At 41.9% G+C, this 15,140-nt stretch overlaps 2 protein-coding genes across 5 annotated transcripts in view; both read right to left on the bottom strand.

Moving 5' to 3' along the window:
- The window catches only part of TAF2 (TATA-box binding protein associated factor 2), a 63,885-nt gene extending 62,996 nt beyond the window's left edge, over nt 1-889 (bottom strand). Inside the window, exon 1 of one of the 2 annotated variants that reach the window (XM_027884901.1) lies at nt 418-889. In XM_027884901.1, coding sequence (XP_027740702.1) covers nt 418-470 — 53 coding nt within the window. In that variant the 5' untranslated portion in view covers nt 471-889. The remainder of the gene's footprint in view (nt 1-417) is intronic. The other variant, XM_027884902.1, reaches the window with a different exon arrangement.
- Nucleotides 890-2,163: 1,274 nt separating this feature from the next.
- On the bottom strand, nt 2,164-14,558 carry DSCC1 (DNA replication and sister chromatid cohesion 1). 3 transcript variants are annotated; one of them, XM_027884925.1, is made up of 9 exons: nt 14,348-14,558; nt 12,028-12,196; nt 11,361-11,495; nt 8,594-8,684; nt 7,169-7,307; nt 5,944-5,996; nt 4,605-4,762; nt 3,897-4,045; nt 2,164-3,474 (listed from the first exon to the last, which is right to left on the bottom strand). In XM_027884925.1, the coding sequence occupies exons 1-9, from the start codon at nt 14,554-14,556 to the stop codon at nt 3,366-3,368; spliced, it is 1,212 nt and encodes a 403-aa protein (XP_027740726.1). In that variant the 5' UTR covers nt 14,557-14,558; the 3' UTR covers nt 2,164-3,365. The 3 variants fall into 3 exon arrangements, with proteins under 3 accessions (XP_027740726.1, XP_027740727.1, XP_027740729.1); XM_027884926.1 differs by having other exon boundaries at nt 4,605-4,759; XM_027884928.1 differs by lacking the exon at nt 14,348-14,558 and adding an exon at nt 14,051-14,136.
- Between the last annotated feature and the right edge of the window lie 582 nt (nt 14,559-15,140).

The raw sequence follows: 15,140 nt of genomic DNA, 5'->3' as shown, positions 1-15,140 counted from the left end.
AGTTTGGTTACAACCGCAACAGTGAATGTGTAAAAATGACAATTTGCTTAACAAAGCTGCTTGCTGCAAAGGTGAGTATTTTTTTATACATAAAAAAGTCCTTAAGCGAAAAGGATTTGACATAGAAGTAAGAATGGAACATGGTGGTATGGTATGTAGTACTGACACTGTGTGGGAAATTTCCAAAGTTTGAAGAGCAAAATGTGAACATCTTCAAAAGATGAGACTGCATGGTTGACAGACTCACTCCATGGGTAAGTCCATTTATACAATAAAACATACACCTGCAACACACGTTTTCTGAATGCAGGAACACAAACAATAGCTCCAACCCTCTCAGATAAATCATTACTGATCGGCCTGTTTCAGTGTGCACTAGTTTCAAGCACAGCAACTTAAAAAAAATTGGATACTTATAATTTATATGGTCTTGGGCTCTCAAATCCTTTGTCTCCTTTCTTCCTATTCATCCTGAACCGCAGCGCTCAGCACACACTGCTGACTGTCAGACTGGCACCAACACCATCCTCGCTCAGTGGGTCCTTCGACTTTTCCCCGAGTCGCGTCGTGTTTGACCACTCATCTCCTCAGCGGGTCCGTGACCCCCAGCAGTCAGGAATCCTCAGCTCGACTGAGCACCATCGTTACACCACCGACAACAATCAGTGTCTGTACATGACCTTCTGTGAGTGCACACGCAGCCCTTCTGCCGCAGGGGGTCCGGGACGAGTCCAGAGGCGCTTCCTCTTCGCCGGAACTGAGGAAACCGACCGGCTCGGCGGGAGCTACAGAATCGGGATGGCAGCGGGGTCCGCGCTGCCGGGAGCGCCGGCTGCGGCAGCGCCGGCCGCGGAGAGCGGGAGAGGCGGCGCGGGGGCCGGGCGGGCCGTGTGGGGCCAGGCCGGGCCGGGCCGGGGCAGGGTCGGCCCGCGGGTTTCTCCCTCAGCAGCGCGGCCGCCGCAGCGGCTCCTCAGCAGCCGCCGCCATCTTGGCCCTCACCTCCGACCCCGGCGGGTGAGAGGTCACGGCCCGATTGACGGAGCTCTACTGCTTTAGGGTTGGGAAAGTCTTTTGGAGGGTTGCTTTTTACAGAAGGACGGCCCAGCGACGGCCAGAGGAAAAGGGGAAAAAAAAAAAAAAAAAGGAAAAAACCCCCCAAATGATCCAACAGCCACGAACAACACCGGGCCCTGTCCCTATGCGCAGGCGCGCAGGAGCCGCGGCTCGCGCACACGCGCGTCCCCGGGGGCGGGGCCTCGTTGCGGCGGGAAAGGGGGGAGGGGCGGCGGCGCCGCGGAAAGGCGGGATCGGCCCCCGCCTGAGATCGACAATGGATTTAATTCGGGAACATGGCTGGGATCACGGCACGCCGTCACAAAACGGCACCTTCCTTCACAGCCCGCCTGGGTCTCCACTTTTAGTATCGGGAGGACACGAGATAAGTTCATTTATTTTATGTTAAAGTAAATGCTTGCAGCAAAGAAGCTGATGGTGTTTTGAAAGCGTCATTTCATGCTGAATGCCCAAAGAAACAAATCAGGAGCACTGTGATGTGCTGTAACACAGCATTTTTCGTGAAATAGAATCAGCCCGGTTGGAAAAGACCTCTGAGATCATCAAGTCCAACCCTCGATCCAATGCTGCCGTGGTTACTGGACCATGGCACTGAGTGCCACATCCAGCCTCATCTTAAAAACCTCCAGGGATGGTGAATCCACCACGTCCCTGAGCAGCCCATTCCAATGTCTCATTACTCCATAATAAATGTTTTCCTAATACCCAACCTAAACTTCCCCTGGCAGAGCTTAAGGTCGTGCCCCAAATACTTTATTTCTTACTTGTTTCACAAACCAACCCCTATTGATGTCGGGGTTTCTACGTAAATATACACTGGGACCACAAACTAGAAAACTATCAATTGTGCCGGAACATCCTATGATGCAATGGAAAGAATTTTCTAGGCTTTTACACTGATATTATCATTGATCTACAAGAGGGAACTTTCCCAGAAAGTTTTTTGGAAGCCCGCAGCTGTTGCAACCAGGACAGGGAACAAGGCAGTTCTTCCCGGCAAGGGAGCCCTCCTAAGTCAAACACCACAGCGCTGCACCAGCACTGTGGAGCACAGGGAACCCTGCAGCGCTGGGCAGCAATAAACAGAGCTTAGGAAATAGTTTTTATTCAGCCTTTTATCTGTAACAAAATTCCAAGTATGCACATATCCATCTTAAAAGTTATATTTGATTTAAGGTTTCTTTCGCCTCCCCACTCACCCTGCAGCTGGAATGTTGGCAGTTCCAAGATTTTTCATACCCCACATCTAAGTTCAATGCAGCAAATGTTTTTTGTACCAAATAACATACAACTGTTAAGTTTAAATAATAAATCTGAAGACTGTCTTACATTAAACTCCAGTTCACTGACATGCAAACAATCCTTTTTAACGATTACAAAATTTCAATCTCAGGCAGATCACTTCATGACAATATAAAAAACTCCTGTTTCATTACTCTACACAGAATAATATTCCACTGTAAGTTTTCAAGGCACAATTTCTTTGTGCAATTATTTGCCAGAACAAAGTATTTTTAAAAATAAAAAATAATTGTACAAAGTTTTAGAAGTTCTCTTTTAAAAGCACAGGTAGTCTTCTGTAAAGCACTAGTTTTACCTCAGCTACGTTTTAATAACAACTTATAGGAAGCTCATAATATAATGAATGTCCAACTGCTTTTTCTTATACTCACACTTCAGTGCAATTTGCAGTTTTTGTAATATTTAAAAAGCCATTCTGCCAAGTGTTAAAATGTCAAGAGCTTTTGCTAATGGTATTCATGGACATGATCATAAAAAGAGCCACCTTTCAAAATTAAGAATAGTGTAGTCTCAATCAGGAATGATTTGTTCATGAGCTTCTCAAGGTCTGCACTGTTCACTAACATCAATGACATATTTAAGAATGGTCACTAATGGGTGAAAGACTAAACTTCCCTTTTCCTGTACAGATCAATTCAATTGACTGAATTATTATCAAGGTTTTAAACGTTCATGTCAGATTTTAGCTTCTGGATAGACAGAGGAAAGTGTATTCAAGAACTAGCTTGACTTCTGGCTTCACTAGACACAAAGGAAAAAGAAGTTGGTGGGCAAAGGAAGGTGAGCTGAACTTGTAGTTCCTCAGAAGACACAAGTGCCCTCACATTCTACTTAGCTGAGCAGAGAACAGGACTCATTCAAGAAGCTCAGTGGCTTTAACTCCAGTACATTGTACAGCATTGGTTGGCAATTACTCTCCCCAGAAGGCTGCAACAAGCAGCATTCACTCTTACTCCCTTCAGTATTCTCAGTTCATAAAAGAGTACTTGTTATGAGATGGGTCTTCTGGAATTATAAACTTTAACACCATTCAGCATTGAGGAGCGAGCGTATTTTGTCAGGAGAGCACCAACAGTCTGCTTCTCTGCACACAAGTCTCTGTGGAGAAAACAAAGCAGATGATGCTGGTGTTAGAGGCATTCTCAAACAAAATGAACCCAAGAAATACTTGTAACCATAGCAATACTGGATTAGGATATTAGGAGAAAAGAAAAATTAACTACTGTAACTGTCACATAATGCTTTAAAAATCTAAATTTTAAAACTTTGCTTGACATTTAAGCAATAGGCAAAAGTACATATTATCACCCATCTCAATCCAGTAGACTCAGCTTTTTATACACATTTAAACTCAACAAATAGAGCTGTTGATCTCAGAGGTATTTTATTCATACGGAATTCATGTTAATTTAAAATGCAGAGTATAGTGTTTGAGTCAGACAGTTCATCAGAAGCCAGCAGTGCAAAAAGGGAAGAATATAATGCTAATTATACTTTAATAAAAGGAAATACGTCCTTACTGTATATAAGGGGTAATATCCACTTCTGTCCACTTTTCCCGTATTCTAAATAAGCTGTTGAATCTTTCCTGATTGTCTTCAGGTAAGTCTTCTACTTTTAGCAGAAAGATGGTCTCTGGTCTTGAGCTTTTATCCACAAGAGCCAAGCCCTGTAGATCAGCATCAGAAAGAAAATGTAAAGACAAAAGAAACTTCCTGCTTTCTGACAGTGTTCCATACAAGTTACTCTTTGCACATCCAAAGCCTCCCAAAACTGCACTACCAGAGCCAAAGTGAAGAAATAACATAAAACGTCCGTTTTACAGGCAATATTAATAATTTCCTTTATGACAAGAATGAGGGGGGAATCCACTGAGTTCCAACCTTTCTCTGCCTCCTTTGAGCAAAGGATTCCCACAGTGCTTGTCACTCTACTGGTTGTTACTACAATCTGCTCAACAACAGCTTCAGCCTCTGTTCCAGTTACACGTACAATAGTAACTGCACAGCTCCAACTTTTCTTCAAAGAGTGAAACATGCCAGAGTTACAGAAACATGATCATGATTCCAGACTACTGGTGCTCATAGAGGATATCATAAAATGTACTTTAACTCAAAAGCTGACAGAAACAACACAATCAACACCCAGTAATGGATAAACTCTATGTATGACACAAGTCATCAGTTACAGTCCACTCATGAAAGAATCATCCTTCTTTATGTGTTTACCTTAAGCTGATCAAGCCTTGTTGTCATCCCTTCAGGGACACTTTGTTGCCAGACTTCTTGAAATTCTGACAGATTGAATTTAACTGCATTTTGCAAAAGCATTTGTGCTACAGCTCTACATATTTTATCTTCACGCATTTCAAAGTAAACCTCCCCTGTTGAGAAACAAAAAATATTTTATATCTTGGGTTCCTGCTTTTTGATAAAAGAACAGAAAACAGTCTTGTATTTCCATTCTGTTCCACAGTCTGCTGTAAACCAAGTATCCTCTTCCTTCTTTTTCTCAGGAAGTAATCTGACTTGGTAATCTGACTTTGGATGAATGGTGGTATCCTCTCATTCTCAAGAACAAATTATGCAGAATGGAGCAGCACTGTCCCAGCTCCAGTATTAATTCCTATCAATAAGTGTATTTGCCCTCCATCTTTTCCCCTTTCACAGTACACTGTTTCTCCTACAGCTTTCATTCCTATTTATGAATAGCTTGTATTAAAGCATTTGCTGTCTGTGGTTGAACAATGAACAAAATTTTCACTTCACTGAGATGATGAAGGGAATAATGAGACTTCATTTTCTCTCGCACTGCCTTGACTAAAATTCTCTGAACAAAATCAGGTATAAACATGTCCTTCCATTTTTTCAGTCACACAGACTTCCTGTAATTCAGACTGCTCCCTTGTGCAACTTGTGCAACCTGTTTAAATATATTAAGATATAAAAATAAATATAAGTCTGTTGCCACTCCAACTACTTTCCTATGTCCTTTAAGGTTGAGTGCAACTCAAGCCAACGATGAGATGAAAGCCACTGTGGGGAAGAACTGAGACTGAGAGTAAGGCACTGCAATATTATGTCTGTGTGTGAGATGGGCAATGGAAATTTAATCAATACAGTCAGTGGATTTTGTGGTGCAGTTCAAGGGACCAAAAGCAGATCCCTACTTAGGCAAGTTGAATTCATGCCACTGACTGTTCACAACAGCACAATTAGTTGCCTAAATATCTGAGACCTCCTAGGGTATCCAAAGAGACGTGCCATCTAAATTTTACTATGATCTGTCTTTAGTCACAAAATTAAGGCTTGTAGACACCTAATAAATCACTTCCAGTACCTCTGTTATTTCCCAATTTTTCACTATTATCTTGTACAGTTTAATAGTCGCCTTTCATATGAAACTGCCTTTAACAGCTGTACTGATTTTTAGCTCAGTTTTCTCCCTCCTTTTACTGGCAGTGTGGTAAACTCATTTGTTTGGGCCATCCTCACAAAGTCTGCATTTCCTCTTTAATAACTATTTCCATTATGCAAAGTTAAACCATGCAAACTTTCACAAACTTACCATCATCAACATATTTCCTTCCATAGCTTAAAAGAATGTGTTCTATCATCTCTCTAGAAAAAGAAATAATTCGAAATCAAGTTTAACATGGTTCATTAGGATGTCACATAAACAGTTACCAAGAAGATGATGAAGGAATAGGTAGAGGGGAAAAACTAAGAGAAGGGCAACGGGGCTGGGGGAGGGTCTGGAACACAAGTCTTGCAGGAACGGATGAGGAACCTGGGCTTGTTCAGCCTGGCAAAAAGGAGGTTCAGAGGAAATCATATCCGTCTCTGCAGCTCTCTGAAAGTAGGTTATAGCCAGGTGAGGGTCGGTGTCTTCTCCCAAGTAACAAGTGACAGGACAAGAGAAAATGGCCTCAGGTTGTACCAAGGGAGGTTTAGATTGAATATAAGAAAAATTTCTTCATGGAAAGGGTTGTCAAGCACTGGAACTGGCCGTCCAGGGAAGTGCTGGAGTCACCATCCCTGGAGGTATTTAAAACATGTGTAAGATGTGGCACTTAGGGAGATGGTTAAGTGGTGGATTTGGCAGTGCTGGGTTAAGGGCTGGACTCAATGATCCCAATGTCTTTTACCAACCTAAATGATTCTAGGACGCAAGTCAAAAATCTGGCAGTTAATTACCCCTCACTGAATAGCAGGCATTTTTCTAGAACTCTGGCATAAAATTACAGCCTAACTGCAGACACAAAAGCAAGATCTCATTTTGAGTCAAATGCCAAATGAATGGAAAATGCTACCATATTGTAAACTTAAGACTTTGTTTGAATGGTAATCTTGAATTACTTCATGACTTCAAGTCTTATATTCTGAATTCAGTATTACACCAGAAAACATACCCCCATCTCAGACCGTTTGCAACAGGTAAACTACACATTTTTGGCTAGCTATAGTTCAGAACAGGTATTTCAAGATGGTCAGCCATTTACAGCTTAAGTACATGCTAGTTCCGTCATTTACAATTCAGCAGTAATGTATCTACTATTGAATGAATTGGAAATATTACCAGTAGACACTAGAATCAGTTTACTAACCTACCTGTCTAAACTATTAATGCTCTTGTGTATTTTTAGAGGCAAAAAAAATTGTAACATTAACACCGTGGTAACTGGAATCTAGATTCACAAGACCATAATCATAATAAACAGTTAATAAATATTGTATTAATAATAGTTAAAAACGAATGTAGGCAATTTTAAGTACTAAAAAGAATTGCTTACCCGGGTTCTAGAGATCCAAGTTCTTCCAGACAGGTCCGTAAAGGAACCTTATTTAAAGACCAGGACTCTGAGTCTATCAGCTGAGTCACATGATCCAAGAGTTTCATCTCATAGTTGAATTCTAGAATTCTCCAATATCCTGCAGAACAGAACACCACAAAACACTGTTAGAAGGAAAACATTAACACCTTAATTCTATTCCCATTAAGATACATTACAGAGTCTGGACATTTAGGTCACACCTTTACAAAGTACAACAGCAGCACTCTGTCTTTTCAGGGATTAAAAGTGAGAAACAGAACTAAATAATAATAACAAATGTAAAGGAGAATGACATTTAATCATCTCAATTATTCATAACCTTTCATGCAGATTAACTGCCACAGACACTACAAATCCCATCCCAAGCTGGATCAGACCTGGAGAAACTCGTAATTAGTTCAGGCATAGAACTGCATGAACAGAACTGGCTGCACTGGCACTGCAAAGCAACAGTTCAGGTCCAGACAAGTCCACAACAATCCAGATGTGACAAAGCACAGCTGTGGTACAATGGTGCTGTGCAGGTGTCACTGCCAAGGGAAGTCACCTTTGAGATCTTTGTTTACATAATGCGATGGGGTACAGAGATGATGGAGCAGAATTATTCCTAGTGGTGCACAATAATGGGATGTGAGGTAACAAGGGAAATCCCAGCTGGTTACTAGAATTTTTTCCCCCCTTGTAGACAGAAGGTCAAACACCAGAACAGCCTGACAGAGGGTGTGCAATCTCCATTCTTAGAAATGCTCAGAACTCAATCAGCCAAGGCCCTGAGCCTCCAGCTACGAGCTGACTCTGTTCTAAAGCAGGAGTTTGGACCTGATAACCTTCCCAGCTCAGTTCTGCCCTGTTTCAGTCTATGACTCCAGGACTGCTGTCACCTGATGTCCCAGGGTTTGGGCATGGCCAGGTAAAGGATGAGTAGGACCTGTCCCAAGGTGAGGCACTTGCTCAAGTTTTGCCTCACATGGTAGGAAGACACTGAGATAAACCCAGTCTGGAAGGAAGAAAGGACTAGGAAAAGGCTGGGGTTAGGTAAGAGTCAGCTATTTTTGCCTCTAGAACTGCAAAAAGCAGTACCCACTCATTCATGAAGAGGACAACCAGCTAAAAAATATTTATGGGTGGGATACTTTGATGCCAGTGTTTGTAGAAGCAAAGAAGGAAGAGACAGACTGGCAGTGCCTGCTCAGCTTTATTCTTTTGATCATCTTCACAGCCGTGGAGGACGTAGAACTATGGAAGCAGATCTTAGAACTCTGAAGTAACTTGCACCTTGAAAGACAAGGATGTGGAATGAGCCTTAGAAAAAGGAGTCATGTATTTTGGGGACAGTAGCAGGGTTATCTCCTCATAGGCAATAATATTTTTCAAGATGACTACCTTCAATTTTGCAGGCATCTATAACCTGCAATTGATGGAGTATTTCTTCTTCACTTGCTTGAATCAGACTTAACAAATCTTCTGTTGTATACTGCAACAAGGGAAAAAAAGAAGGAAATAAAACAGGTTATCCTTAGTCCTTCTTTGCTTCAGCAAGCATGCCAAATGCATTGTAAGCTACAATGAAGGAAAGACTTAACATAGGTGGTTTTCCTCAGACTCTGAATTTTTTAAGGTTTACCACACTCTCTGAAACTTCTACTATAACTTACAACATTTTCTCAAAGGGTTATGCAACATAAGCCAGTCCAACTACAGGAAAGTTTTTGTGCCAGGCATAAGTACATCCTGTACTCCCAGGATGTCAAATATGCAGACATCATAAGTAAAGTATCCCAGCAAGAATGAAAAGTTAAAGTATTATGGCTTTCCTACAATCACATATATTTTGGTGTCTGCTATCCAGTTAGCAGCCATGAAACACAGACCCAGCCACAGTACATACAGCTCCTTGCAGATCAGTTATGAGGTGAGATGGGAAGGTGCTGTGGATACTGTGGTAAAGACATGGTAGGAACAGAAAGTATCATGAAGAGTAAAGTCAATGGAGGAAATACCAGCCTTCAATCCATCGGAAATAGGACTTCATCAATTCCTTTATTCACCTTACAGCCTATTTAATCCACTCTAATGTTAAGGTTCTGTTGATTACAGCTTATTTCCTATCAGAAGGAAAAGTACTGTATTGAGTACTTGAGATCTATGAGAACACAAATAGAAACAGACCAACACTATGTTTGAAACATCCACACGTTAAAAAGGCATTTAATAAATACAGAAAGGTCTCCTCTTCCTGCTATACCATTCTTATTAGACAGTTTGTCTAAATATCGTCAGGACAAGCTCCCATCAGTATGTCAACAAAGGACAACCTTATTATATAATACTTAAAGAAACACTGCTAGCAATTGAGATCAAAAACATCCCCAAATCAATATGTGTGTTTGTAAGTTAGAGGCTGCAACTCAGATGCCTTGCACAGGAGACCTTGGCATTTTCCCTGCTTTGGGGTCTGGCTAGCACTCCTGACAGCTTTTTTGAAGACATCACTGCTCTCATCACTGCTCTCCATCATCCTTGCAAACATAAAATGGAATGGATTGACTTGCATCATGTCCACACCAGCAATTTCCAGATAACATATTTAGTATGTTTCTTATCCTTATTCTTATCAGACTATGATCACCTGAGTATTCCTTGTCATTTCACGGTAAAATTCAGTACTAGCCTATTTATAAGTTTTCCTGTAGTTTGCTAAATCACATCACTATGCAACAGGCTTCCACACAGTCTCACAGTTCCTTATGGATCTTTTGCTGGGGTTCTCTGTGTATGATACAGCCCTGAAAACCATGAGGAGCTTACAGGAAACCACCAAAATAGAATAACTTTTTTTCAAACAGATTACAGGTGGCTTATTAGTTGCCAGTACATGAAAAATCTTAAGCGTAAGCAAACACCACAGTGGAAATCTTTACTACACACGTATTGTTTGGGATTCCAGTGAGAATTAGTCCCATAGGAATGACCTTTCCCCTGGAGAGCTTTCAGATTCATTTAGAGTTCCATCAGTGGCAAGGTGAGATTTGCGTACACGTATCTGATAAATCTAGTTGTACTGAGCAAGCTCATAGAGGAAATACATTCCCCTTCAAAATAACTAGTGATCAGTTCTCAAAGTAGGCACTAATATTTGTGAGACACTGACATGTTTTTATAACATTCATTCAATATTATGAATAAATATTACTGCATATGACGTTTTGTTGCTAGCCTATGCCAATGCTTATAATTTCTGGACAACTTAAACCCTTCTACCTCTGCTATCCCTTATTTTGCTGTATGTCCCTCTATGCCTAGATCAGAGTAGGTGGCAAAGGCAGTTCTGGAGGTAAGATTATGAAACTGATCAGAAATCAGTCTGTTGATCACCCAGTAAGAGAGAGGCAGCCCGTCTCTCCAAGGGAGAAAAGTAACATCTATGTTTGCGCATCCAATCATACACAGCTAACTTGTTGGGTCAGCTTCAATCAAGCCTCAGCATAAAATACTTTGGAGCAACCCTTTGTGTTTTGAAAGTCAAAAGGAAAACTAACCAAACTAACAAAACCCCACAATTTTTATCAGCCTTTTATCTGTGATCATATGCCACACAGTCCACATCTCTCCATTACTCCTTAGACCCTAAACTGAATTGCCTGGAAACATAAAAGGGCAGCAAAACAGTAGCGTCAGTCCCATTCTCTGCTTTATGTCATCCCTGTCATTCTCCTTCAACTCCCTGCTTCTCCTTGTCATCATAAATTACTGATTGGCAAGTGACTTGCACATGGGTGTGCTCTGATCTCATACATAACATACCATGTGTGTGCCAAAGAAGCCAAAGAAGGAAAGGCTGCATTATACCTTATCACATAACTCTCAAGAAATTTAGAAAAAGTCCTGAAGACTGTCTTCCAAGAAGCTTCCCAAATGAAGACAGAAATCCCCAGTCTCTTTCTGTGTCCTTCCTTTTCTCCTCTTTTTACTAATAAAAAGGCTGCTTATCTATGTACTCAGTGGAAGTGTTAACAACTACCAGCTTGTTTAGTTTTAAAAAAAATTAACTCAGAGGAGCACTATGAATCATGTGAGGAAAGGCATTTTTCTAGTTAAGAATGTATCTTCACCTGAATTTGCTCATTACCAATTAAATTAGCTGATTTACCTTTGAAAATGTCACAGTCTGATCTTTCTGACTACTAGGCCCTTCATATGGATCTTCCATTAAAAGCTTCCTTAGTTTCTTCAGTTTTGGTCGACATCTCCTTAATTCCCAATAGTTTTTGGAGAAACCGGCAATCTACAAAAAAAAACAGAGACTCTTAAAACTTTTAAAAATACCATCTGGATTCAAAGCTGCTTACCAAAAATTATTAGCAGAAAGTGTTAATCTAGTCACTGAAAACAAGAATCTATTGATAGGGTACTTAGTTTGAAGACAAAACAATCATTGTAATGCTTTCAATAAAAAAACTTACCACAGGCAATAAAAAATAAACATCCACTGGTGAATGTAAAAATATGTTCACAGTGCATAACACAAAGGTAGCAACTCATCTTTCCATGCAAACAGAAAATCATGCCTCTGTGTATAAAGCATATTTATATAAAGACATCCACCTGGAGCTGTTCACTGTACAAAGAACCAACAGAACTTATGTCCTCCTGCAGTGTCAGCCTGCAGCTACAGCAATATCACAAGGCATTTAAGATGGCATTAGAAGCCCATGTTCCAGCTGGGTTTCACATATGCATCTTGGATGAAATACAAGAATTACAGATTAAGAAAGTAGAGAATTAAAGCAAACAAACAAAACCCCAGAAAGACATACCTGTGAATGAATAACATTACAAGATGCTGGATCTGCATTCAACTGCTCTGGAGTTTTGCAACCAGGAATAAACAGCAGCATATTTGAGGTATCTGCTATTTTCATGTCGTAAGTTTTATCTTTGCTGCACAACACTGCTTGTTCATCCTTTTCACCACGGATTACTAGGCTGGGGAAAAAAAAAAAAAAAAAGATTTATTTTTATCTCTATTTCAGGAGGAACACTTATTAAACGTGTCTGATATTTTTTTCATATTTATGCATTTGTAAAGAAGTTATAAATGAAAGTTCTGGTTGGTGGCAGCAGTCACAGTACACCAAAATATAAAGATGCAATTGCCAATTAATCTAAGTGACTATGTTTTTTTCCTCTCATTTCAGTGTGGGAAAACTCAAAAAGACAAGCATTCAGAGTTTTTATGCAGATCACAGTCAAGCTTCCTCACATGCCAATTCACAGAGCCCCCATAAAACATTAAGTGATGCTTAATGCCTGAACTAGTTCACTAATCTTAGAAACTAGATTACAACTGGAGGTTTCTTTAATGAGAATTGAAACTGGTCCATTGTGAAAAAAGAAAGCAAACAGAAATTGTGTCTATGGTGCAGTACCCTTCAGATAATTCCCTCTCCAAAAACATATGTATTTTCTTGCAAATAATTCCAAGCAGGAAAGAAAATCATCTTGTAGAGCATTTCAGGACAAAGAGACAATACAAACCCCCCTCTTCAGCTCACACACTTGATCAAGAAGAGATGCTTCGTGAGGACATGATAATACCAAGGCAGGACCACAACATGGGAACATTCAGTTCCTCCCAGGCTACACTAAATTAAGTGCTGAGATTCAACTTAATCAACTGCTCCTCTCACTTCCCTAAGCTTGCATTGACTTGCAGAAAGAAACCCCAAACTCGCAAACAGTATTGAAACAGATATGTTTATTCACAGCACTGGGTGCGTGGGGGATAATTCCTCCAATCATGTACACCCCTTGCCTTTGTTCAGATCTTTTTATGCAGTATAATGTTATATATGTATTAGTAATATTACATATACATTAGTTGGATTACATATGCATCAGCTGTGTCAGCAAATTCCAGAAAAGTGGGAGGAGAATCACTAACATACACCACTCCTATAACTCTGCCTTGGAACGCCCCCTTGGGATTTTCTTCCGGGGGTCTTTTGGATGAAGTAAGAAGTCTTCCTCAGCTTGAACTCTTTACCTTTGCTAAGAATTGCTGAGTTGGCACTGTCCAATTAACTCAAAACTGGTGTCTTCACCAGGACCCTCTCTTTATCAAACTTCAAGGTCTCTTTCTCATGAGCTTCAAAGCCCCTTATCTAAACTGTAAGATTTTCTGTTCCCGCTAAAGTCTTCATTATAAAATTAACTATATCCTGTCTGTGAGTCAGCATAAGCAAGCAAGGCTCTATCCTAATTCTATCTAAAAATTAGCTAGTAAGCAACTAAGGCTACAGTGTTGTGTTAGTGCTTTATATTTTGATCACCCTTTATCAGCATGCATGAACAAAGCTCAGCTGTATGATTCAGGCCTCTAACCAATGACACTTTATCAATATTACACTAAATAGGAATGGGCTGACTAACACTCATCTCAGAGAACTCCCTTCTTTAGAGGGAATTCTCGTATCATTATAAACATTTTTCTTATGTCACTGGCATTGCAGCGAAGGAAGAAACTTAAAACCTTGTCTGTTATCTATTCTTGGTCTAGAGTTTGATGTCCTACAACCATCCTACCACATTCCTGTGTTAATCCTTCCCTGCCAGCTTGTCTACCCTGCAGGCACCGTGCCATCCATCAGACCTCGAGACCTCCAGTAGGAAAACCTCAAAGTCAGCATGATTCTTCTAGAGACATAATCTCTTTTCTAAACCCGAGTTTTTCATCTCCTATATTGAGACGTCTGACCACAGAATATCCTGAGTTGGATGGGACCCACAAGGATCAAGTCCAGCTCCTGGCTCTGCACAGGACAGCCCCAAGAATCACACCATGTGCCTGAGAGCGTTGTCCAAATTTTTCTTGAACTTGGTGCCATGACCGCTTCCCGGGGAAGCCTGTTCCAGCCTCTTAAGTTTTGGCTGGAAAGCTCCACAGCAGCTATTTTTCCATTAAAAAAAAAAAAAAAAAGTCTTGTAGATGTCGATAGCTTTAGTTTCCAGTACAACTGAGGCAGATTTAAGGGACAGTTAAGCACACCACATGACAAGAGCAGAACTCCGGACAAAGCCACGCTTGAGGGGAGTCCCCGCAGCCCGACCCAGGCCCCGCCCCTCGCCCCGCCATACCTGCGCCCCGCCTCCAGCTCGGCGCACAGCCCCGGCTCCAGCTGCAGCAGGTAGCAGTCGCCGGCGCTGGCCTGGGGGCCGAAGCTGAGGCAGTGCACGGCCGGCAGCAGCTCCGCCGGGTTCAGCTTGGCCGTCTGCAGGGTGGCGTCCACCTCTGCGCGGCTCCGCTCGGACACGGCGGCCGGGCCGGGCCGCGCCAGCGCCGCCATTCCCGCCATTCCCGCCACGTCCGCCCCGCCCGGGCGGGCTCCGGCGGCGCGCGCACGCTCGTTGATCCTGCGGTTGGCGGCCGGCGGGGCGGGCGGGAGCGGCGCGGGCGAGCGCTGAGGGAAGCGCTCCTCTCTGCTCCTCCTCCGCCGGCTCCGAGCTGGGGTAAAACCCCCCCGATTCCCGTCCGGCTGCGCAGGAACCCGGCCGTGCTGCAGTTAAATCTCTCGATAGGTCGATAAGATGCAACTGGGGGGAAAAAAAAATCTACAAAGTGCACTAAATAAAATAAAAACACGAATTACAGCAAAGACCTCTAAGATCATGAAGTCCAACCCTTAACCCAGCACTTACGAGCCCCCCACTAAATCATGTTTCTAAGTGCCACATTACACCTCTTTAAAATACTTCCAGTGGTGGTAACTTGACCACTTCCCTGGGTAGCCTGTTCCAATGCTTGACCACTCTTTTTGTGAAGATATTTTTCCCAATATCCAATCAAAACCTACCCTGGTGCAATTTAAGGTCATTTCCTCTTGTCCTGTCACTTGTTACTTGGCAGAAGAGACTGACCCCCCACTTTGCT

The sequence above is a fragment of the Empidonax traillii genome, unplaced genomic scaffold, assembly GCF_003031625.1.
Source record: "Empidonax traillii isolate 1590-97213 ecotype Southwest subspecies unplaced genomic scaffold, ASM303162v1 scaffold157:size2224338, whole genome shotgun sequence".
Taxonomy (NCBI): Eukaryota; Metazoa; Chordata; class Aves; order Passeriformes; family Tyrannidae; genus Empidonax; species Empidonax traillii.
The sequence above is the reverse complement of the archived record's forward strand: the minus strand, read 5'-3'. Positions and strand labels throughout refer to the sequence as shown.